At 28.3% G+C, this 25,487-nt stretch overlaps 1 protein-coding gene across 1 annotated transcript in view; it reads left to right on the top strand.

Annotated features, from left to right (window-relative positions):
* LOC129754943 (uncharacterized) overlaps positions 1-19,982 on the top strand; it is a 238,171-nt gene extending 218,189 nt beyond the window's left edge. Inside the window, exon 5 of the mRNA XM_055751213.1 lies at positions 19,772-19,982. Within this exon, the coding sequence (XP_055607188.1) occupies positions 19,772-19,842 (71 nt within the window). The 3' untranslated portion in view covers positions 19,843-19,982. The remainder of the gene's footprint in view (positions 1-19,771) is intronic.
* Positions 19,983-25,487: the final 5,505 nt, after the last annotated feature.

Raw genomic sequence — 25,487 nt, 5'->3', positions numbered from 1 at the left:
ATAGTAATTTCAAGTTTATTTATAATTGCCTTAGGGTTCTCTGATAAAGCTAAAGATATAAACTGCAATGATCGTTTTATTAACGATCGAACAAATTTCAAGAGCCAAGCTGCATTAACGGAATATAAATTTTCAATCAATTATAGAAGATAAAAAATAACCATTTTTCGAAGATGTTATAGAGAATTGAAATCATTTTGAAAACTCGCGTTATAAATAATATTGAGGAACTTTTAAGGAACATAAATAGCCTCAATTTGCGGAAAAGCAAGAGAAACTTAAAAATATGCCAGATAGAAAAACGAAATTTGTATTCTTCTCTAAAACGTGAGTAGAATTGTTCGGAAAAATTATAAACAACCATGTGAACCTGTTTATGGCCATGGGTCGTACTTACAACCCAAAAACATTGAACATTGGAAATAGCGGGTCATTATTTCTAAAAATGCAATTTTGATCCATGTTGGGACATATTAAAGATGAAGATTTTTTTTTTTTTTGCTCTTCACTTCACCTCCAGCTGGAATGTTTTAAACGGCAAGGTTAAAAACGAGTCAAAATTAGTCTATTAAGGGTGTTTGAAAAAAGTGCAAGAATTTTTATTGTGAAAAACTTTAGAATACGTACAAAAATTGTTGAATTTTTAAGTGAGTAGTTGTTTTATAATTTTCACCTGTGCGAAATTATGTGACGATTTTTAGATATTTTTTGAAAAAGCGTCTTCATATGTAAATTTCAATGACCAAAATTCAACACGAGTGAAAATCAGTGCTTTATACAGATTGTGAGGAAAAATCATATTGAACTTATTAAAGCACGTGGTTTCAAACATACTTCCAAAGCTTCTGGAATATTTACCTGCTTAAGTTTTGGGCATCAACAGTTCTTAAAAATTGTTAAAAAATGCTTTTTTTTAGTTTTCCAATGAATAAAAACTTTATTTTTCATTCAAGTATATTTCAATGACTTTAAAATAATTAGTTTAAAAAAATTCAAAATGAATTTGAAGTAAGAAACTGAAAGACTTAAAACGAAAAATTTCTCAAAATACGAAAATGTGAACCATTCCCCTGAACCTGTTCTGCGCGCCCAGCAACAGCAAGCAGCAGCTGATCAATTTCGAACTGATTGATGCAGTGATGTCGATAATGAAAGACAAAATTTACGACTTCCCGAAGCGCGCGCGGGGCTTCTCTTCTTTCGTTGATGGCCGCCTGAGTGAGAGTAAGGATTTCAAATCGCAAGGATTCTGCCGGGGCCTTCAGCCTGACTGTCTATGGGCCGATATGCTATGGCTTTGCTATACCAGTTAAGCGAAATGGATTTTCTTTCTATCGTTTCATTCTTTCTGAGAGTTGTTTTTTTTTGCCTCCAGTGCGTTGCCCTAGTTTTCCCTCCATTCAGTATGTGAGCTGGAGATGCGAAATGGATTCAGGCAGCAGCGGCAGTAAAACGGAAATGCGGAAAAGAAAAATGGCGACTGGTGCATGATTTGATGTTGATTAATGTCGACCGGGTGTGTGTGATTTTGCTGGTCGTCTCCTCATCTGCCACTGTTTGTCAAATTGGATCGACGGAGTGGAATTTTACATTTGAAGGGGATGAGTTGAGAGTGATTTGTAAATTTTTCTAGCCAATATCTGTTTGTACAGAATCAAACAAGGATAACAAATTTTCTCAATAAATATTTTCTAATTTTCAAAGTGATAACGCATCAAAAAATTTAATATCCACGAATCTCACGGGTTGCCAATAAATAATCTCACCCTTTTTTCTCTAAACGAGCGAAAAAAAAACTCAAATAATCATCCCCCAGACTAAAAGAATAACGATATTAGAAGAGATGATGTGCTTGTGCCTTTCTCTTTGGGACCAGAAACAGTGAAAAACGGAAATCACTTCACGTTAAAAATCACTTCAAATCCATTCAATTTCATTAGCAAAAAGCACCAAAGCAACATTGGATCGGTACGAATGGAAAGATTTTTTTTTCTTCAACCAATGGATAACGCTTTTCCTTAACGCATGCAATATAACTTTTTTTTAAACTAACGAGAAAAAAAGCTTAACGTGCGCTTATAAAACAGACAGTAGTATATAGTCGGGGGCTTGGCTTAACTCGGTGGGGGTTTTCTGTCTACTAACCAGAAATAATGAACCATCTGCAGGGTCCAAAACAGATAAAATCATTATTTTTATGGAACCCAATGGGTTTTCTCAATACGCCCCTCGCTTGATGGAGAAAAGTGAGCATCCCCCCAATTCTCGATATGTTCTGAAAGGTTTTTTTTTCTATCGTGTAGTTTAAATAAGGAACATTGGGTGAAACAAACTTTTTTTAATTTAAAATTTTCTTAGAGCTTCAATAAAATTTTTGAAATAGAATTTAAAATTAACTTTTTCTACCTAATTTTGATTCTTGTTTGTATTTTCTTTATCATAACTCAAGCCCACTGTTTAAAATACTCGCAAATGGAAGCCCGTCGAAAAAGGTATTGCCATAATAAGAGGAAAGCGCATCATTGAGGTTTATTTAAAATTTATAATATCGATGCGGGTTTTTGCTCCGCGCAGTTTCGTGCCTCGCTGCCGTCAATCTACCGATGTCTGGGGCAACTTTCTCTCAAACCAAGATGGTGCTTCTGCTATACTGGTGAATTCGTGTGATCTCTTTGAGGGATCTAGCAAAGGCAATGTGCTCATTTGAGTCAGCGTGTTAAGGATTTTCGAAATCCAAGAAGAAACCAAAAACTTCTACAGAAGACGGGTGGCAGCAATCAAATCTCGAGAAACAATTCTGCTGGAATGTTACCGAGAGAAAGCGTCAAATGAAGCACATGGTTTTTTGAATGGCACATTATTTTGGATGGATTTGGTGGGAAAATCGTGGGGCAAAGCATTTCTGTTTTGATTCGTTAATATGAGAGATGCTCATTGACTTAAATATCCTTGTGAATAATCGTGCAAATAGATAGTAAATTTCTTGATTCAACATTGAAAAAATAACCAATCGTCGAAATTTATGCTTCAAACAAAAGTTGATTCGATTTTTGACGGTCGCCTAATACAAACTTATATACGTAGAAAAAGAAAACACGTTTCGTAGCCGTACCAAAATGACAGACACTATTCTAATAAAAGGCAGACAATAATCGTTAAATGATAAAGTAAACCAAATCTGTACAAAATATAGTTCATACTACAGCTTCCTAAAAACACAAGAAAAAGTAAGAAAATTCCAAAATGAGTCATTTTTTAAATTGAAAAAAAAAACTTTTTCAATATTGTCATGAACAGAAGAAGTGAAACCATCACTTTGTTATTGATTGAAGATTCTCGAAATTCTCAGCAAAATCTATTAACAATAAAACTCATCTTAAAATACTTTTGACGAGGATGGATTGTAAAAGAATATGTCTTTTGATTTAACAAAAAAAATTAAAATCATACCTTGCATAAAGTATCACAGATAGCCTCATCATTTGTTAAAAATATACGAAAACACTCGAACTTTGAACCAAATTTAGAACTTTTCCCAGTCGGCAAACCCTTGTCTTTTTAGAAATTCTCCTTTTTTGGAATGTTTCCCAAAAAATTAAAATCCAATTTCCCATCGAGTTGATCAAATTTCCAATTGGCTCTTCTGAAGCTTCTACGGCCAGTCTATCGTTCTAACCTCTCTTTTCACATTATTATTATTATTTGATGTCAAACCTTTTAAACCCATTTTTTCGATGAAAAAGTCACAGAGGTTTAGCTTTGTGATAACATACCACGCAAGTTCTACGAAAAACTTTATCGTTTAGGAAACAATTTTTTTATTTTATTTTCTCCGAAAATCGCAAAACCACACGCTTAATTTCAGTTCTTTTTCGGTTTCAATTATTAACTTTTTGTCGATTTGTTGTCGTTTTGCTTTAACCGCTCTTCAGACGTGTTATATTATTTCTTCTTTTAACCAAAAGATCTTTTGTTTTATTAAAGAAAATCCTGAAAAGTGGGAAGTTAAAGATCTTGCTGTCAATAACCATTTGAGTTTAATTTTAGGTTTTTCAAAAAAGGTGCATTTCCCGTTTTTTCATCATTTAAATATTAGATTCACACAATTATTTTAAAACTCTGAAAAACACATAAATTCCAACTAAAGCTATTCACTTCCTATTCGATTTTTTCCACCTTATATTTTTATTTCTGTCAGAGGGCAACTTTTTCAGTAAAAATGTTAATGTAATGTTGATGTTAATGTTAATTGCATTCAAAATAAAAGATTTGTGATTAGATTCCAAATTTAAAACAAAAGATTTAGATATCAACATGGCCGTAAAAACGGGGAAAAAAGCGATAGTCCGAGTTACATTTAAAATATAAATTTCTTGATAAAATTTTTATCGTTCGGTAATGTTAATCAAGACTAACAATCTTTACTCAGAGATAATGCCGAAACCTCGAAAACGAATCTCAGGTTCAGAATTCTGCTTCAGTTTTTGCAGATTAAAATTTAAATGAGAATAAACTCATTTCAAAGGTTTAGGTTACATATTATCTTAGTTGTTATTGTGTTTCTATTTTCATACTTCGGATTCTGTATCCAGTTTGAGATTCTTAATTTTCGCTGCGAATCACCATTAGAAAATAGAAAGCAGAAGTTATTTTCAAATTGTTCAAATTAAGTTTCCCATTTCATTCAAAATTTGATTCATGATGTTCGAAACTCATTTGCAATTTCAATTTCAAGATAATAACTAGCTGTCCCGGTAAACTTTGTTTTACCTTCTAAAGTATAAATTGTAACTAATAAATGTTTAATTTTATCAACACGTCCTTAACTGCATCTCGCTCGCGAATAGATTCTTATGAAAATCGTAACAAATAAAGTTGAATTTGTATTGGGATCACCTTCCATAAAAAGTGAGATTGTTGAAACTATTATACAAACCATTTCTGACCCAAAAAACCCTCGTATACCAAATTTCACTTCATTCCGACCGACCATTCATACGTGATGTTGTTACAAAGAAAATGCCTCCATTTTTATATATAAGATTTTCTTAATATGACAAAATTGTAAAACTATTCTGAGTTTTTGAAGTTCTTAAACTCAATTCTAGAATGAAAATCATATTGAAAAAAAAGTAAAAATTTGTTCTTATGCAGAATTCTAACATAATAAGGCTTTAAATGGCAAACCACAATTGAAAATTCAGAATCTGATGCATCATTTTTTAATTTCATTTACATTTCTATGCAAATTTGCAAGTCAAATTAAAAGTAATAATCAAAAATGATTCCAGATTAAAACTGAAAACGTCAGAATTAAATCTAAAGATTCATAATTGAGAGTTTTGAACAATTTTCCATTCTTGGCTGGTATAGAAATGCTGATTGAGAATCTGAATTCTGAAATCGATTTTTAATATTCATTTGTCAAATGATGTCAGATTCATTCTCTGAGTTCAGCTGCCGAATTAAAATTTAAACTAAAATTCAAAGTACAGATTCAACTCGTAAATAAGTTTCACAATCGAGATAAATTATCAAAATGACTTTTTCGTCGAAGATTTCAAATCGCAAGAAATCGCATACTTACTTACGTTGTTTGTTCAATTTCAAAATTTCAAATTCTTCAAACTATGTTAAAAAGGTAATTCAGCTGAAAATTACAAATTTCAAGTAGTTAAGTAGTTTATTTTGAGTTTTTGTTACCATTTTCTAATCTAAAAGTTGGTTTGATATTTAAAAATCAATCCACAGAATTTTAATTCAATGCAGAATATTTTTTAGAATCTTTCTGTAAAACAAATCCCAGGGAATTCTAAAATTTGTGGTGAATTGTTCAACATTGTTGAGATTGCAGTTTTTTCCAAAAGCCTTATTTAAAACTTAAATCTATTATTTTTAATGAGTTTGCAAGAATCTATTTCTTTTACTTTTAACAGTTTGATTTTCTTACAAAAAAAAATTTTTGTTTTCAAACCAAATAAGCTCAACTTACAGAATTTTTGAGCAGGTTCAAAGATTTCAAGTTTCCTATTTTGCTACTTAAGGATTATATATAACCATTTCAAAGATTTAAGGATGTATTTTCGAAATTTTCTATAAGATACATACGAAAAACTGTTAATGTTAAAGAAGTTAAAATTGAATTATCAAATAGAAAAAAATATTTGTTTTACTCATGCATTGTTTGAGTAAAAATGACATAGGAAAAATTAATCATAAACACCTCTGATAGATCGATCTTATCAATTTTTAACAGGAATGAAAACTTTTTCCTATAAAAGGAACAAAAAAGGAATACAGAGTTTAAAAGATGCATTAACCTTCTATCTATTATAGTAATAAATGTTTATAAAAGTGTTAATTTAGAATCTCAATACATTGAAAATTTAAAGTATCTTATTTGACTAAATGTAAAAAATGGCACTCTTTCACATGGAATAGGTATCGAATCGGAATTTTCATCTTAAAAAATTAACTCAGCGAGAAAAAATCCGGAAGATCGAATCTTAAACGGATCTTATGAATTCTTTTTATACCAAAATCGATCCAAAAATCGAAAATCTTAAATGCTTTAAATTTAACAAGAGAATACACTAAAATGAAGTATAATTCTAAAAATTCAATCATAAAATTCAGCAAAATCAAATTAGCTCATATCAAACGAGTATTATACTGATAAAATATAATTCGGGTAACGTTCAATGTTGGATAAGTTTTAAAATTGAAACATTTTTTGATGGAGTAATAAAGCTTCGTTTGTACATGCCGTTAATTGCTCTCGTATACCTTACATATATTTTGAGACAACCAAATCAAACAATAAAAAAAATTATCATTGATGCCGCTTTTTATCGTAAGTTGCCTATTTGGTTTATTGTAGTTTAAAATATTTTCAAGATCGAAGAAAAATCATGAATCCGCAATCCAAATCAAAATATTGTTAAAATAAAAAAAAATAAAAAAGAACTGAACGTTAATGACAGTACGATAACTGAGATTTTGAATTCCTTATCAGCCACCATTGAAAAGTTAATTATGAAATTCGAAAATAAATAACACCATGATATCTGAATGTTTGTGCTAGTTTTAAATTCAAATATCATAATTCCATTAATTTTTAAAATATAAACATTTAAGAAAAAAAAAGTTTTATTTTTTTTCCGAACGCTTTTGTTGCTTTTTGATTTAAGAATTAACATTAACATTTTCGATTCATTCGTTTGCAATCAATTTACATAAATTTATTTCTTGTTTTATTTTAGAACCAAATTAAGATTGATAAATGGGACCCTTTGCTCTCAATTCACAAAGATAAATAAATTTCAGAACTCGAATCACTTTTCTGAAAATATAAAAAAAAAATAAACAAATTAATGTTTAATTTTTAATTAATTTCAAGTTCATAGCAAAAAGTGGTTTTTCAAACGTTAAGCTGAAAAATGAGAATCATTCAAATTTTGTCGTGCTTATTTTGCACTGAAATGAAAAATAGATAATCAAAAATTCACTTAAAATCTTCTTCTATTCAACAATAACTGTATTATTTTATTTATTAAATGACATTTATAATATGATATTCTTTGATGAGCTCATAAGTAAATATTTTTTTAACTTTCTGGAATACAGAATACGAAAACCACTGTTTATATACATTTTCTCACACAGAAAATTATAGTTTTGCAGATTGGAAGTAATTAGAAAATGGGTTAAAAACTTGTTAATTTTATTTTGAAATTTAAAAAAAATACCTCAAATTTAGACTAATGAGAGCAAATATGAGCAAAAAAGGCAGTGTCTTTCCCTAACCCCCCCCCCCCCCCACCACTCCCTCTTTCTAAATAAAGGTTCATTCACTAGTAATTCAAGTTCGTTTGATTCGTCGATTTTTAAAATTTTAAATCACCCCCCACATATCAAGCTCTATGATTGCGCTTGCCTCACCCTAAATTTTCATTTTTACAGCTCATGGAAAAAAATTCATTATGGAAAAATAAACTGAAATGTGCCACTTAATCTGCTATTTAAGCAAAAATTTAATGTTCACTAGAAAAATTGGTAAACTTTAAGTTGAAAACTTTCCACAAGCCAAATTCTAGTTCAACAATTCTTTTTGGATCATTGTTTTTAGGAGTATTTAATCTGCTCTTTAAAAAATCGATAAAAATCAGATGAACAATTTCTATTTCTTATCAATTATAGTAATAAAAAATCTGACCAGTAGACGTCTTGAATCTTGAAAAAATAAATCGTCATGAACGTTCAATTCATCTTCACGTGAATCAAATTTTTATGTAAATCATCCTATTTTTTTTAGTTTTGTCCCATTTAAATTCATTATGTATGATAGCCCCTTCCTTCAATGTTTAAACAATTACCTATAAATTTCAAAATTTTTCTTCGAAAGAACGCCAGAAAATGTTTAAAAATATTTTAAAACCTTTTCTCAGCCCTCGATGGTGTATTTTAAATAAAAATGCAAAAGAAAAGGGAAATTTAGAACTATTCAATGAAGCAAATATAAGTTATGCTAATTTATAAATCAAGTAATTATTATTACTATTAGGCTCACCGTTATAAGAACATACAGATCGAAGAAAGAAACCACATGCTTCAGAAATATTTCAAAGTCTTTTTCGTCTTATGAGTCAGAAAGCCACTTAATAAAACATTAACCTAAATGATCTTGAAAGTCTTAAAGTGAAACAAAAATTTTCATAATTTTTGAAAATCTCTGTTATTATGAAAAAGTCTCAAAGGTCTAAAAGGTCAAAATTTTCTAAAATCTAAAGCTTTCAAAGATTGAAAAAGTCTCCCAAGTCTCAATAATCTTTAAAAAAAATTAAAATCTAAAATATTTCAACGAAAAATCCCCAAGCTCATAACTTGAAGTGATTTTCAATTGTTTTTCAAGGCTCTCAGTGTGTCGAAAAACTATATGAAATCTAACAACATTCGAGAAATAAATTTTCAAATATAGTTAAGAGTTCACGAATATCTCAAAAGTTTCGAAGTCTCAGAAAGTTTAGAAAAATCCGCATATCAATGTGTTTCAAAATAATCAAAAAATTGAAAGTTTCAAGAATTGTCTGAAAACCTAAAAAAACATCAAAAGTATGTCAAAGCCTCAATTTAAAATCTAAGAAAGCTTTAATAAACTAATAGATCACTGAAGCTAGCTAAATCCAGTAGATGAAATATTTCGAATGTCTTCAAGAATCTTAAAAACTCAAAAAATTAAATTTTCAACTATGTTGAAGCCTAAGAATAAATTAAAGCAACTAAATTCTGAATAATACCAATATTTTAATAGCTTTCACACAGTATGCTTATCTAATAAGTGAGAAAAATTCTAAAAAGTTTAATATCATTCAAGACATTGAGGAATGTTTTAAAAACTTAAAAATTCCCAGAAAGTGTGAAAAAAGTTTTGAAGTCTGAAAATCCCTAAAGAAAGTCTTTAAAATAGTTTAAGTCGTCTAAAAAAAACCCTAAAATCTCTAGTTTTCCAAAAATTTAAAAAAATCGAAAAACGTTTCAAATTGTGTCAAAAGTTTTGAGAATATTTTAACTTTTGAAATTTTGAGAGCAATAAGATTTGTATGCTCTGAAAAACTTCTGAAAAGAAAATGTCTGAAAATATTGTACAAGAAACCTAAAAGATACTTAACAGTCCAAAAAAAAAAAGCATAGCACTCTCAAAATTTTCAAATAATAATCAAGTCCCAATTGTCTAAGAAGTATAAATATAAACACAAGGGTCAGAATCGTTTCAAGTTTTGATTGTCTTGATCGACTCATAAACCTTAAAAGTCAAAATTTTAAGTATATTGATAGTTTTAAAAGTCTAACAATTTTTAAATGTCTCGGAGATTTCAAAAGGTTCAAATGTCTCAAAAGTATAAGTAGCACCAAATTATTATTTTTATTGTTAAAGCACCAAATTTTTGAAAACCTTGAAATCTCAAAACATTTCAAGTCCCAGAGAATCAAAAGCCTATTTGTTTTTAAAAAAAGTTTCAAAAACTTCAAAACTTTAAAGCTCAAAAGTCTCAAAAGCCAAAAAAATTTAAAATATATATATATATATATATATATATATATATATATATATATATATATATATATATATATATATATATATATATATATATATATATATATATATATATATATATATATATATATATATATACAGTACCGTTCATAATTGTATAGAAATTGGAAGCACGTGCACTGTCTTTTCGACTTTGAACTTCCATAACTTTTGACTTTGATGATATTTTTTGATCAAATTTTCTGTGTTAGATAGATCAACTATGACACTATTATATCACAAAATTTGAGCTTTCTGGGGTTTGTGTGGCCTGAGATACAGTAATTCTACGAAAATCGGACTTTTTGGACTTTTCTCATTCAAACTGTAATATCTCAGAAACTACGCTACATTTTTTATTGAAATTTTGCAGAGTGATTGTTGAAATGTAAAGCTATCATGTCTGAAGTTTTTGAAAAGTTTTATCGATGGGATCAAAAGTTACGGGAGGTACAATTTTTCAGGCATGAACCTAAAAATGCGATTTCTATAGAATTTTGGACGATTGTTTTCATAGGAAACTCCTATTTTATGTTGAACAACCAGTAAATCTATTTCAACCAAAAAATCTAAACAATATTGCGAGATACTGATTTCAAAACACAAATAGATCTTTTATTTCATTTTTTCATTTAATTATTGCTTTTGCCAGCCATTTTTTGACTGATTTGTGGATGGAAACGATTATGTTCTCATGAATCGTCCAAAATTCTATAGAAATCGCATTTTTAGGTTCAAGCCTGAAAAATTGTACCTCCCGTAACTTTTGATCCTATCAATAAAACTTTCCAAAAACTTCAGACATGTTTACTTTATATTTCAACAATCACTCTGCAAAATTTCCACAAAAAATGTAGTGTAGTTCCTGAGATATTGCAGTATGATTGATAAAAGTCCAAAAAGTTCGATTTTCGTAGAACTACTGTATCTCAGACCACACAAACTCCAGAAAGCTCATATTTTGTGATATAATAGTGTGATAGTTGATCTATCCAACGCAGAAAATTTGATCAAAAAATACCATCAGAGTCAAAAGTTATGGAAGTTCAAAGTCGAAGTGACAGTGCGCGTGCTTCCAATTTCTATACAATTATGAATGGTACTGTATATATATATATATGTATATATATATATATATATATATATATATATATATATATATATATATATATATATATATATATATATATATATATATATATATATATATATATATATATATATATATATATATATATATATATATATATATATATATATATATATATATATATATATATATATATATATATATATATATATATATACATATTTATATATATATATATATATATATATATATATATATATATATATATATATATATATATATATATATATATATATATATATATATATATACATATTTATATATATATATATATATATATATATATATATATATATATATATATCTATATATATATATATATATATATATATATATATCTATATATATATATATATATATATATATATATATATATATATATATATATATATATATATATATATATATATAATGAAAAAGATCAATTTAACCGAAAAATTGTGATAAGAATTCCTGAAAATATTTTTAAAACTTGACTGAGTTTTCAGAAGCTTTAAGGTAGAATCACAATGAACTTCGATGTTTCCTCGAAGAGATTTCATTAACTTAACACTAGGCGTACATCTTTCGAAAAAATGGAAGCTAGCTTCTTACAAATGCTTATACTACCTATACACAGAAAGTTTCAAATGTTTGCAATCACCGAAATTCGATCTCATGACCACTGGCCTAGAAGACTTGAACGACAGCAATTTGAATTTAACTTTCACTCTCAGCGATTGTGTAAGTCTGGTAAAATGTGTTCAACACATGAAATCTGTTCTATTACCACACTTAAACCGGAAACCATATGTGAAACTTGAAGCTCATAAAGACTTGCCATTTCTCGTTCTTCGTTAAAGGGCCCAAAATTATGCCCTAGCATCATCTGGGGGTTAGCAGTAAAAATCGTTAATCGGCACCGAAAATCCCGGGCTCCAAAAGCCGATTTCGACTCCTCAGCTGCTTGAGGGAAAGCAACAATAAAACATGTTATTGCTGCAGGAAAAATGGCTTCCCGATCAGAGTATAAGAGTACGTCGTGAGATGGCGCAAACATCTCACAAACATCTGCATTCCGGAATTGTCGTATCAATAATAAATAAAAAATGATTTGATTTATGGCCGAGCATCAAATTTCATTTCGCCATATTTTCGTAACCCTCAACTTTGTGCTCCGGTTTGTTGGCTGCTCGCTTTCATTTGACCCTCATTTTGCCGGGATTGCCCTCTTTCTTGGGCGGGTTATTTTTTTTTCCTTCTTGGCAACAAAATCTTCCGAAAACGAGCCAAGCTCGAGCCAAATTGCATCCAGTCAGTCAGTTCGTCCTCCTTCGGATTTTTACTCCCTCCCAGAAAAAAATGATGGCCAACAACATCTTAGCTTCTTGGTTTTGGGATATGGTTTTCGCTGCTCTTGCTTGCGATAAAATTTAGTCATAAAAGAACAAAATCATCCCCCCATTCCTCCATACGGTTACAGACTTTCTTCATCCACAATTGGTCCCAAATGCTGGTTAGCTAGCTCGTTTCAGCAATGGGAAACTTCCGAAGCACTTTGGGATCCCAAAGAAAGAGACATATGAAAAAAGTACCCGGGTCCGGGTTTCTGGGAAGGCACCGGCAGCTAACCTCCAAATGCGTCCGAGATTATATGGCCAGTTTATTTGGACTGAGCCATATAATGCTGGGCTAAGTAGAAAAATTTCACCCGAAAATCGTCGGTGCTAGCAAGATTTGCAAGAAAGCGACCGACTGGAATGCTGCTCCGTCCACCCCCGACTTTATTTGAGGCAAATTGTGAAAGCAAACCCGAAAACAGAAATCCATAAAAGCTCGACCTCTTGACCTAGAGAAATGAGGAAAATCTTCCCATATGCAGCTCCAATTTGCGGTGATCATTTGGGAGATTAACCTTTACTCCTCCGGTTTTCTATTTGATTTTGGAAAGGAAAAATGCAATCCTGGCTGAAGCCAATCAAGATCAAATGATTTTGTAATACTATGCAGAATGTTTTTATTAGATTTAAATGACGCAACGACAGTCATCAGTCGAAATCTCAAATCTTCCGAGTAACTCAAAAACACTTAAGGTATCAAATATTGTGCTAAGATATTAACAATTATAAAACTTTCAACACTGATGAAATTCCCAAAAGTCTCAGCATTCTGAAAAAAATTCTTTCAAATGAAGAAAGGTCCAAATTCTTGAAAATGAAAAAAAAACATTTTCAGAAAATTTAAGAAAAAAATTACAAAAATGTTTAAAAGTCTCAAAATTTTGAAAATATTAAAACTTTAAAAAATTACCAATGTCTTGAAAGTCTTTTTCCAAAATTTCTTTTGTCGCAATATTCTCGAATCCATTTGTAATATCGATAGTCAAGAAAGTCTCAAACGTTTTATGAGTTTTGAAACTGCCTACGGTGACGAAAGTTCATAGGATTCAAAAAGATCAAATAGTGTCAAAAATTCTGAAAAATGACAATTGTCTAAAGAAGCTCAAAAATCTTAAAAGTCTTAAAAGTCAGAAAAGTAAAAAAAGTCAAAAATGTAAAAAAAGTCAAAAAAGTCTAAAATTTGTAAAAGTAAAAAAAAAGTCAAAAATGAAAAAAAAAAAGTCAAAAAAGTCTTAAAATTGTAAAAATTATTAAAGAGTATCAAAATTTCAAAAATTCTAAAAATTCTAAAAAATCTAAAAAATCTAAAAAGTCTCAAATGTATAAAAAGCCTAAAAAGTCTAAAAAGTCTAAAATGTCTAAAAAGTCTTAAAAGTCTAAAAAGTCAAAAAAGTCAAAAAAGTCAAAAAAGTCAAAAAAGTCAAAAAAGTCAAAAAAGTCAAAAAAGTCAAAATAGTCTTAAAAGTCGAAAAAGTCAAAAAAGTCAAAAAAGTCAAAAAAATCAAAAAAGTCAAAAAAGTAAAAAAAGTCAAAAAAGTCAAAAAAGTCAAAAAAATCAAAAAAGTCAAAAAAGTCAAAAAAGTCAAAAAAGTCTAAAAAGTCTAAAAAGTCTAAAAAGTCTAAAAAGTCTAAAAAGTCTAAAAAGTCTAAAAAGTCTTAAAAGTCTAAAAAGTCTAAAAAGTCTAAAAAGTCTAAAATGTCTAAAAAGTCTAAAAAGTCTAAAAAGTCTAAAAAGTCTAAAAAGTCTAAAAAGTCTAAAAAGTCTAAAAAGTCTAAAAAGTCTAAAAAGTCTAAAAAGTCTGAAAAGTCTGAAAAGTCTAAAAAGTCTAAAAAGTCTAAAAAGTCTAAAAAGTCTAAAAAGTCTTAAAAGTCCAAAAAGTTTGAAAAGTCTGAAAAGCCTCAAAAGTCCAAAGAGTCTAAAAAGTCTAAAAAGTCTAAAAAGTCTAAAAAGTCTAAAAAGTCTAAAAAGTCTAAAAAGTCTAAAAAGTCTAAAAAGTCTAAAAAGTCTAAAAAGTCTAAAAAGTCTAAAAAGTCTAAAAAGTCTAAAAAGTCTAAAAAGTCTAAAAAGTCTAAAAAGTCTAAAAAGTCTAAAAAGTCTAAAAAGTCTAAAAAGTCTGAAAAGTCTAAAAAGTCTAAAAAGCCTAAAAAGTCTAAAAAGTCTACAAAGTCTTAAAAGTCCAAAAAGTCTTAAAAGTTTGAAAAGTCTGAAAAGCCTCAAAAGTCCAAAAAGTCTAAAAAGTCTAAAAAGTCTAAAAAGTCTAAAAAGTCTAAAAAGTCTAAAAAGTCTAAAAAGTCTAAAAAGTCTAAAAAGTCTAAAAAGTCTAAAAAGTCTAAGAAGTCTAAAAAGTCTAAAAAGTCTAAAAAGTCTAAAAAGTCTAAAAAGTCTAAAAAGTCTAAAAAGTCTAAAAAGTCTAAAAAGTCTAAAAAGTCTGAAAAGTCTAAAAAGTCTAAAAAGTTTTAAAAGTCTAAAAAGTCTAAAAAGTCTAAAAAGTCAAAAAAGTCTTAAAAGTCTAAAAAGTCTAAAAAGTCTAAAAAGTCTAAAAAGTCTAAAAAGTCTAAAAAGTCTAAAAAGTCTAAAAAGTCTAAAAAGTTTAAAAAGTCTAAAAAGTCTAAAAAGTCTAAAAAGTCTAAAAAGTCCAAAAAGTCTAAAAAGTCTAAAAAGTCAAAAAAATCAAAAAAGTCAAAAAAGTCAAAAAAGTCAAAAATGTAAAAAAAGTCAAAAAAGTCAAAAAAGTCAAAAAAGTCAAAAAAATCAAAAAAGTCAAAAAAGTCAAAAAAGTCTAAAAAGTCTAAAAAGTCTAAAAAGTCTAAAAAGTCTAAAAAGTCTAAAAAGTCTAAAAAGTCTAAAAAGTCTAAAAAGTCTAAAAAGTCTACAAAGTCTAAAAAGTCTAAAAAGTCTAAAATGTCTAAAAACTCTAAAAAGTCTAAAAAGTCTAAACAGTCTAAAAAGTCTAAAAAGTCTAAAAATTCTAAAAAGTCTAAAAAGCCTAAAAAGTCTGAAAAGTCTGAAAAGTCTAAAAAGTCTAAAAAGCCTAAAAAGTCTAAAAAGTCTAAAAAGTCATAAAAGTCCAAAAAGTCTTAAAAGTTTGAAAAGTCTGAAAAGCCTCAAAAGTCTAAAAAGTCTAAAAAGTCTAAAAAGTCTAAAAAGTCTAAAAAGTCTAAAAAGTCTAAAAAGTCTAAAAAGTCTAAAAAGCCTAAAAAGTCTAAAAAGTCTTAAAAGTCTAAAAAGTCTAAAAAGTTTCAAAAGTCTAAAAAGTCTAAAAAGTCTAAAAAGTCTAAAAAGTCTAAAAAGTCTAAAAAGTCTAAAAAGTCTTAAAAGTCTAAAAAGTCTAAAAAGTCTTAAATGTCTAAAAAGTCTAAAAAGTCTATAAAGTCTAAAAAGTCTAAAAAGTCTAAAAAGTCTAAAAAGTCTAAAAAGTCTCAAAAGTCTAAAAAGTCTAAAAAGTCTAAAAAGTCTAAAAAGTCTAAAAAGCCTAAAAAGCAAAAGGCAAAAGGCAAAAGGCAAAAGGCAAAAGGCAAAAGGCAAAAGGCAAAAGGCAAAAGGCAAAAGGCAAAAGGCAAAAGGCAAAAGGCAAAAGGCAAAAGGCAAAAGGCAAAAGGCAAAAGGCAAAAGGCAAAAGGCAAAAGGCAAAAGGCAAAAGGCAAAAGGCAAAAGGCAAAAGGCAAAAGGCAAAAGGCAAAAGGCAAAAGGCAAAAGGCAAAATTGTCAAAATTGTCAAAATTGTCAAAATTGTCAAAATTGTCAAAATTGTCAAAATTGTCAAAATTGTCAAAATTGTCAAAATTGTCAAAATTGTCAAAATTGTCAAAATTGTCAAAATTGTCAAAATTGTCAAAATTGTCAAAATTGTCAAAATTGTCAAAATTGTCAAAATTGTCAAAATTGTCAAAATTGTCAAAATTGTCAAAATTGTCAAAATTGTCAAAATTGTCAAAATTGTCAAAATTGTCAAAATTGTCAAAATTGTCAAAATTGTCAAAATTGTCAAAATTGTCAAAATTGTCAAAATTGTCAAAATTGTCAAAATTGTCAAAATTGTCAAAATTGTCAAAATTGTCAAAATTGTCAAAATTGTCAAAATTGTCAAAATTGTCAAAATTGTCAAAATTGTCAAAATTGTCAAAATTGTCAAAATTGTCAAAATTGTCAAAATTGTCAAAATTGTCAAAATTGTCAAAATTGTCAAAATTGTCAAAATTGTCAAAATTGTCAAAATTGTCAAAATTGTCAAAATTGTCAAAATTGTCAAAATTGTCAAAATTGTCAAAATTGTCAAAATTGTCAAAATTGTCAAAATTGTCAAAATTGTCAAAATTGTCAAAATTGTCAAAATTGTCAAAATTGTCAAAATTGTCAAAATTGTCAAAATTGTCAAAATTGTCAAAATTGTCAAAATTGTCAAAATTGTCAAAATTGACAAAATTGACAAAATTGTCAAAATTGTCAAAATTGTCAAAATTGTCAAAATTGTCAAAATTGTCAAAATTGTCAAAATTGTCAAAATTGTCAAAATTGTCAAAATTGTCAAAATTGTCAAAATTGTCAAAATTGTCAAAATTGTCAAAATTGTCAAAATTGTCAAAATTGTCAAAATTGTCAAAATTGTCAAAATTGTCAAAATTGTCAAAATTGTCAAAATTGTCAAAATTGTCAAAATTGTCAAAATTGTCAAAATTGTCAAAATTGTCAAAATTGTCAAAATTGTCAAAATTGTCAAAATTGTCAAAATTGTCAAAATTGTCAAAATTGTCAAAATTGTCAAAATTGTCAAAATTGTCAAAATTGTCAAAATTGTCAAAATTGTCAAAATTGTCAAAATTGTCAAAATTGTCAAAATTGTCAAAATTGTCAAAATTGTCAAAATTGTCAAAATTGTCAAAATTGTCAAAATTGTCAAAATTGTCAAAATTGTCAAAATTGTCAAAATTGTCAAAATTGTCAAAATTGTCAAAATTGTCAAAATTGTCAAAATTGTCAAAATTGTCAAAATTGTCAAAATTGTCAAAATTGTCAAAATTGTCAAAGTTGTCAAAATTGTCAAAATTGTCAAAATTGTCAAAATTGTCAAAATTGTCAAAATTGTCAAAATTGTCAAAATTGTCAAAATTGTCAAAATTGTCAAAATTGTCAAAATTGTCAAAATTGTCAAAATTGTCAAAATTGTCAAAATTGACAAAATTGACAAAATTGTCAAAATTGTCAAAATTGTCAAAATTGTCAAAATTGTCAAAATTGTCAAAATTGTCAAAATTGTCAAAATTGTCAAAATTGTCAAAATTGTCAAAATTGTCAAAATTGTCTAAATTGTCAAAATTGTCAAAATTGTCAAAATTGTCAAAATTGTCAAAATTGTCAAAATTGTCAAAATTGTCAAAATTGTCAAAATTGTCAAAATTGTCAAAATTGTCAAAATTGTCAAAATTGTCAAAATTGTCAAAATTGTCAAAATTGTCAAAATTGTCAAAATTGTCAAAATTGTCAAAATTGTCAAAATTGTCAAAATTGTCAAAATTGTCAAAATTGTCAAAATTGTCAAAATTGTCAAAATTGTCAAAATTGTCAAAATTGTCAAAATTGTCAAAATTGTCAAAATTGTCAAAATTGTCAAAATTGTCAAAATTGTCAAAATTGTCAAAATTGTCAAAATTGTCAAAATTGTCAAAATTGTCAAAATTGTCAAAATTGTCAAAATTGTCAAAATTGTCAAAATTGTCAAAGTTGTCAAAATTGTCAAAATTGTCAAAATTGTCAAAATTGTCAAAATTGTCAAAATTGTCAAAATTGTCAAAATTGTCAGAATTGTCGAAATTGACAAAATTGACAGAATTGACAAAATTGACAAAATTGACAAAATTGACAAAATTGACAAAATTGACAAAATTGACAAAATTGACAAAATTGACAAAATTGACAAAATTTACAAAATTGACAAAATTGACAAAATTGACAAAATTAACAAAATTGACAAAATTGACAAAATTGACAAAATTGACAAAATTGACAAAATTGACAAAATTGACAAAATTGACAAAATTGACAAAATTGACAAAATTGACAAAATTGACAAAATTGACAAAATTGACAAAATTGACAAAATTGACAAAATTTACAAAATTGACAAAATTGACAAAATTGACAAAATTGACAAAATTGACAAAATTGACAAAATTGACAAAATTGACAAAATTGACAAAATTGACAAAATTGACAAAATTGACAAAATTGACAAAATTGACAAAATTGACAAAATTGACAAAATTGACAAAATTGACAAAATTGACAAAATTGACAAAATTGACAAAATTGACAAAATTGACAAAATTGACAAAATTGACAAAATTGACAAAATTGACAAAATTGACAAAATTGACAAAATTGACAAAATTGACAAAATTGACAAAATTGACAAAATTGACAAAATTGACAAAATTGACAAAATTGACAAAATTGACAAAATTGACAAAATTGACAAAATTGACAAAATTGACAAAATTGACAAAATTGACAAAATTGACAAAATTGACAAAATTGACAAAATTGACAAAATTGACAAAATTGACAAAATTGACAAAATTGACAAAATTGACAAAATTGACAAAATTGACAAAATTGACAAAATTGACAAAATTGACGAACTTGACAAAATTGACAAAATTGACAAAATTGACAAAATTGACAAAATTGACAAAATTGACAAAATTGACAAAATTGACAAAATTGACAAAATTGACAAAATTGACAAAATTGACAAAATTGACAAAATTGACAAAATTGACAAAATTGACAAAGTTGACAAAATTGACAAAATTGACAAAATTGACAAAATTGACAAAATTGACAAAATTGACAAAATTGACAAAATTGACAAAATTGACAACATTGATGAAAAAATGATGAAAAAATCACAGAATTGAAAAAATTAACAAAATTTACAAAATTGATGAAAAAATCTGACAAAATCGCAGAATTCAAAAAAACTCAAGAAATTGTCCAACGAAAGTCGAAAGTTTATGATCGCAAATCAAAATTTTTTATTCGAAAGTCGTTTATTGAAAATCAACAGTCGGTAGTTGAAAATCTCATCATAATTGATCAATTAAAGATTCCCTTGATTAATTCATTCTTATTTTAATTCTTTTTCTTTCCAGGATTTCTCCTATTGCCAAAGCTGTTGGGCCTATTTCAGCACAGCTCAGATCAGTTACACGCCACATTCTAGCACGAATACAGCTAAGCACTAAATCTAAATTATGCTGCACCATACAAAATACCAAAAAATTTTTAAAAAAATCAACAAAACCTGTGCACGTTCACTTCGAGAATCACTACGAAACAGTCAGCATCAAACTAGAAAAACTAGAAAATTCAGAACATCACACATATTTGTGTTCCTAAATCAAAGAAAAATTAACCCTTCCTTTTTCCCAAAATCTTCATTGAGAAGATAGAGTTTATGAACAGAAGTCAGCAGAAGCCACACAGCCCAAAATAAAGGAGTACCAGCTAATTTAATGGAAAAGTTTAACCCTAAGACAGACAGAGAGATGAAAATCTCATCATCGGCATGATTAACGCTAAAAGAAATTCCTCGAAAAATCCGAGATTTTTCTTTCTTTTTCTAACACCCCAAGAGCGTTTCTTGTTCATTTGAGAGACGAAAAAAAAGGACCTCAAGCAAAAATCAAACTTACATCCTCGGTACACAATCTCGAACAGCGATTCAAACATACGCAAAACACGTAAGCCGATGTTACGATCAACCATCAAGGGTGAAGAGAAAAATAAAAGTAAAATGAAGGAAAATCCCAAACAAGGGATGATGCTAATTTTTGGTTCCGGAAAAATCAAAAAGTACCAAGCAGCTACTACGTGCAGAACGTTTTGGATACGTGATTTCTCCCCGAAGCTTGCAGAAGTCGGGAGCAAGCAAATTTTCATTGAGTCGTTTTCTGAGTTGATGGGAAAAGTGTGTGGGAAAAACAGTTTGAGGAAAAAGAAGGGCCCAAGTGTGTGGACGGGTTAATTATTTGCATAATCAGGGCAAATGAGTTCGCGGAATTTGTAAGTCATGTCTGGTGGGAAATCTCTCTTTCGATTCTGTTGACTTGGTGCCGAAATGTTTGGCTATTTCCGTTTTTTTCCCCGTTTGATTTTGGGACGTGAAAATTTGATGTGTTAATTCGTTAAATGTTAAATTGTCCAAAACGTTTTGATGATTTTGGTACAACCAGTGTAGAAAAAGATAACCAAGTAAGGACTGTATTCGAAAAACTACAACACTTTCTTTTGTGAATTACTTTCGCAGCCATGCATAGAAGTAGATGAAAAATTTAATGTTTACTTGTGCAAAATTTTGCGGATCATGTTGTTTTAAAGATGGCCCAGAGATTGAGTTAACTGCCATAAAAATTTCAAGCAGGAGAATGCAAAATCTAGAATAAGGTAACATTGTCAAAAGAATGTGTTAAACCAAAAATTCCCCTAGTCCCTAAAATTTTCGAAGTGAACGTGCACCGATCCACAATTACAAGTCGAAATTGTATTTAAATAAAAACAGTTTAGAGCACGGAATATTCCCTAAAAAATTAAAATTAAAATCAGACAAAAAACCATAAATTTAAAGCAACAAGAAAAGGAAATCAACCAACTCCAAAGCGTCATAAGCGAAATCAAATCCAGCAAAATGAAAACCGTTTCCCGTGGAGTGAATGAGAAAAATAACTAGACTAAATTCAACAGAACTAGGGTGATGAGGGGAAAGAAAAATCACAGATAGCACTTTTGGATGGCGACCGTGGGAATCAAGGGCAATGGAAAAGTTTTGGCGGCCCCTTATTTCGATTATGGTCGGCTAGTTGAAAAAAAAAAAAGTTGAATTAAGAAAAAAGTATACCTTACAGTGACAAAAAAAGAACGAAAACAGCCGAGGAAAAGTCAACTTTGAGTTGGTGTGGCGGTCATCAGGACAACGGAATTGAACTTCTGCAAAAAAAAAAAGAAATACAGAAAGATTACCAATAAAACGACGCCAAAGGTGGGGAGAGAGAAGAATCCGGGCAGGGAATTGAAATCAGTTTCGCAGAAGATGGAAAACTTTTAATAAAGTTAAAAGAGAAAATAAGCTTGATGTACAAAATAACAGATTGTAAATATTGATTCGTATCAGAAGAAAAAAAACTCGCGAGGAAAGAAAAATAAACCGGGGCAGGGCGCACGCGAAATTTTCCCGAGCAGCAAAAGGACAAAGTTTTGAAAATAAATACCAGAGAAAGATGTAAGAAGAAATTGCGAGCCAGGCTCGGTGTGTGTTTGTGTTCGTTTGTTTATTGAAATCTCATATCCATATCCCGAGGTGGGGAGGGCGATTCTCAAGTATTTCAATGATTTTGTTTCGGTGGACTCTCAAAGTAAATGTAGCGTGGGAGTTTTGTCTCACTCCAGCAGCTTCCAGTTTACTCCTTCAAAATCGGTCGCGTGGCTGCTGATTTGCGAAAGGATGCGTGAATTGGTAACAATTGACAAATTTACGCGTGTGTGAAGATTCTGGGAAGTTGAAATTTTAAGCTCCACCTACGCACCATCTAGAAGGAGGTGCAACTAAATATGCGATGAATCGTGAAGTGTGGTAAGTAATTTGAAACGTGCTGAGAAGCGTAGGAACAGCTGATGGTAGCCTCAGACGAATTAACATTTTTTAAGGTTTGTTGGTTTAAATTAGCTATTTGAAAAAAAGTAAGTCTTGAAAACTTTCATATTATATGATATCACAGACTTAACGTAAAAAAAATATTTTAATATGGTTTTAAGGTTTGAAACTTTAGGCTTTCTTCACAATTAAAATCCATCTATAGTTATTATATTCTTCTTAATGATTACCACTATTTTCTATCTTTATTTAAGTTCTGTGGCTACATTCTGGTTTTGATTCAGAATACGAACTCAAAATAATATGAATTCTTAATTTTACAGATTTTTTCAATAGATAATAAAAAAAAAATATTGAATTTGGTATCAAATAACAAATGTTCAACCTGAATTACTCTTTAACGAGAATATGCATTTCGAACGGGAAATCATTAACTTGAATAGCTATTAAATTGACTTAAACTAAAATCAACTTAACTAGAATAAACTCTAAAAAAGTATTGAAATAAAAATTCATAAGATTTGTAAATAAATTCAAATATTTATTTATTATGAATTTGAAGCTCTTAGATCTATTAATAAAAATCAAACTTCTCAGTTCTTTGATTTCTTTCAAATTCCTGAAAATTTGAACATTATTAGGAAATTCATCCGAAATTAAAATTAATCTAGATAATAACAACGCAAAAACTGCACATTAAAAAAAGGAAATTGATTTTTTATTAATTTGAATATCCATAACAATCACACAAAAATAATAAGTTTTTGTGATATGATTCAAAGTAAATCAGAATTAAAGGTTCTTATCAATTTATTTCCGGTAAATTATTAATATACTATTTAAAATGATGATTTTTATTCTGAACTAGAAAATTGAAGCCAATATTTTTGAAACACCAGAAACTGAATGCTAATTAATATTAAAAAAAAAATAAGAATTCGAAGCTTCGGATATAAAAAAATGAACACAATGCACAAAAATAAAGCATATTAAACATAACACCAGGTTTTAAAAAAAGTTTAATCTGAATTTATAATAAAAATCGAACCAAGACAAAAAATGATTACGAGAAAAACTGTTCAACAAAATGATCATAATTGTTAATCATTAATCATTCCAATTAAAATTTTTTTTCTTCATTTTCAATTGAAGGGTTGATTGAATTTTTTTTTGTAATATCGTAAATCACGATTTGAAATGAGAATTATCGATAAGGAAAAAAATAACTTTTTCAAATTTATGAGATTTCATTCAAAAGATGATTGATTTAAATAAAATTGATTTTATTTCAAGAGTGTCAATGATCACATAAAATTCACTATCATTTATAGCTAAAATTCATTTCAATATTAAAATTCTTCCAGTTATCAGAAAAAAAGGCTAGAATAGTTCTTTTTCTTTTCTGAGCTTACAATAATAATTTATCATATATAAGATACAAATGTTCAGTTAATCATCATTGACAAAGTACAGGTTGGAAAAAAGGGGATTTTTTGAATGATCGAGTACGAAACTGATAAAAATAAAAATAAAGAATTTCTAGTTTTATTGAAAATTTTGAAAGAACCAAGGAAAAACTTGTACATTGTACATTGTACATTAAAATTAAACTTGAAAGCTGCAACCTAAATTCATTTTTCAAACTCTTCGTTGATAAATCTTAATCAATTCAAAAAATATGATGTAAATAATTAAAAATAAGTGAAACATTTATAAATTTTCAAATGCAGCTTTAGATTGATATTTCGAGCTCTGAATATTTTGCCACCGTCAATTGAAATATTGAGTCCTTGAAGGAAGCAAAAAACTAAGTTCTTCTTTATATAAATTTAGACTTACATATTATGCTTATTCAGATGAGAAAACCAAAGAAAAACTTAATGAGTAAGTTCCTAAAACATCTTTATGTTTGACTTTAACATACTCAATAAAAAATGAAAAAAAACAAACAATAAAATTAGGTTAATTTATTCAAAAACTTTAATTAAATGTTGATTAAATCTATCGGTCTTATCGTTTAAAGTGATGTTTTTTAGGTAAAAATATATCAAAATTATTAAAAAGACCATTTTGTCCACAAGGAACAAATTAAAGACATGCTTGGAGTCAAATTTTAATCGCTTATTTTGAATATCTATTCGTTTCTTCTAACTTTCCACTCGCCTTTAATTTACATAAACTAGAAATGTTCCTACAAGAAGAACAAAATGTTTACCGATATGGTCGATATATTATTTTAACAAACAAAATCGTGGTGATAAAACTCTTCAATAATTCAAATTTTATTTGAAGATAAAAGGATAAGTATGCATTAAGAATTTAAGAAAGAAAGTTTTTAAAAACAAAATCTGACCCTTTCAAAAACTTTTTGTTAAGCTTAATTTCTTATTCAAGAAACAGAATTTCGATGCCCTTGTTTTAATGGTTGATTTGGTCAATTTTTGTGTCATGAACTCGAATGTTTTGTCTATTATCTCTTGTTTTTGTGATAAACATGGAGTTTAAAAGTTAAAAAATAAATTTATTTTGGATGAAATCAATCATTGATAACTGATGAACTATCAAATCTACATAAAAAAACTGGTTCTGAAATTGTTGATTATACTTTATCAAATATAGGATTTAAAGGAATGATATTTTGATGATGATTATGAACGGTCTTAAAAATAAATCTTACAGTTTTAGGAATTTCAAAATTGAACTGTTTAGTTCGACTGAAATTTTGTTTTAAGCCAAGTTTTCATATCATTTATCAAATTTATTGAAATATGCACAACGATTTGATTTTTGGTTTTGAAAATATCTTAAATTGATTGTAGTTATTACTTCTTTAAAAATTTGTCAGAAATATATTATTTTACAGAATTGGGAACAGTAAACAAAGAGAGAACTTTCAATCCGAGATCCTGGAGAAAGTTTATAACAAACTTTATTTCAAATTTTTTCAATTATTCCAAAGATTTGTCAGACAAGTGCAAAATTTTCTTAAACAGTTTTCAAACCTATTTTCAAAAAGGGATAAAAAAAATTTAATCTAGCTCTTAAATTTATTTCACTAGGCATTTTGTGGTTATGTGTAATTTATCAAACCCCTCGTGAATGCGCAGTAGGGCATTTATAAAAACACAAAACACAAATTAAATAGAGGCTGAAATTTGTATCTTGAAGAATATTTCAGGGCATATAGTCAAAGTCACTGGCCCTTAACCCGAGCTACC

This window comes from Uranotaenia lowii, chromosome 1 (assembly GCF_029784155.1).
Source record: "Uranotaenia lowii strain MFRU-FL chromosome 1, ASM2978415v1, whole genome shotgun sequence".
NCBI lineage: Eukaryota > Metazoa > Arthropoda > Insecta > Diptera > Culicidae > Uranotaenia > Uranotaenia lowii.
This window is presented reverse-complemented; position numbering and strand designations above follow the sequence as displayed.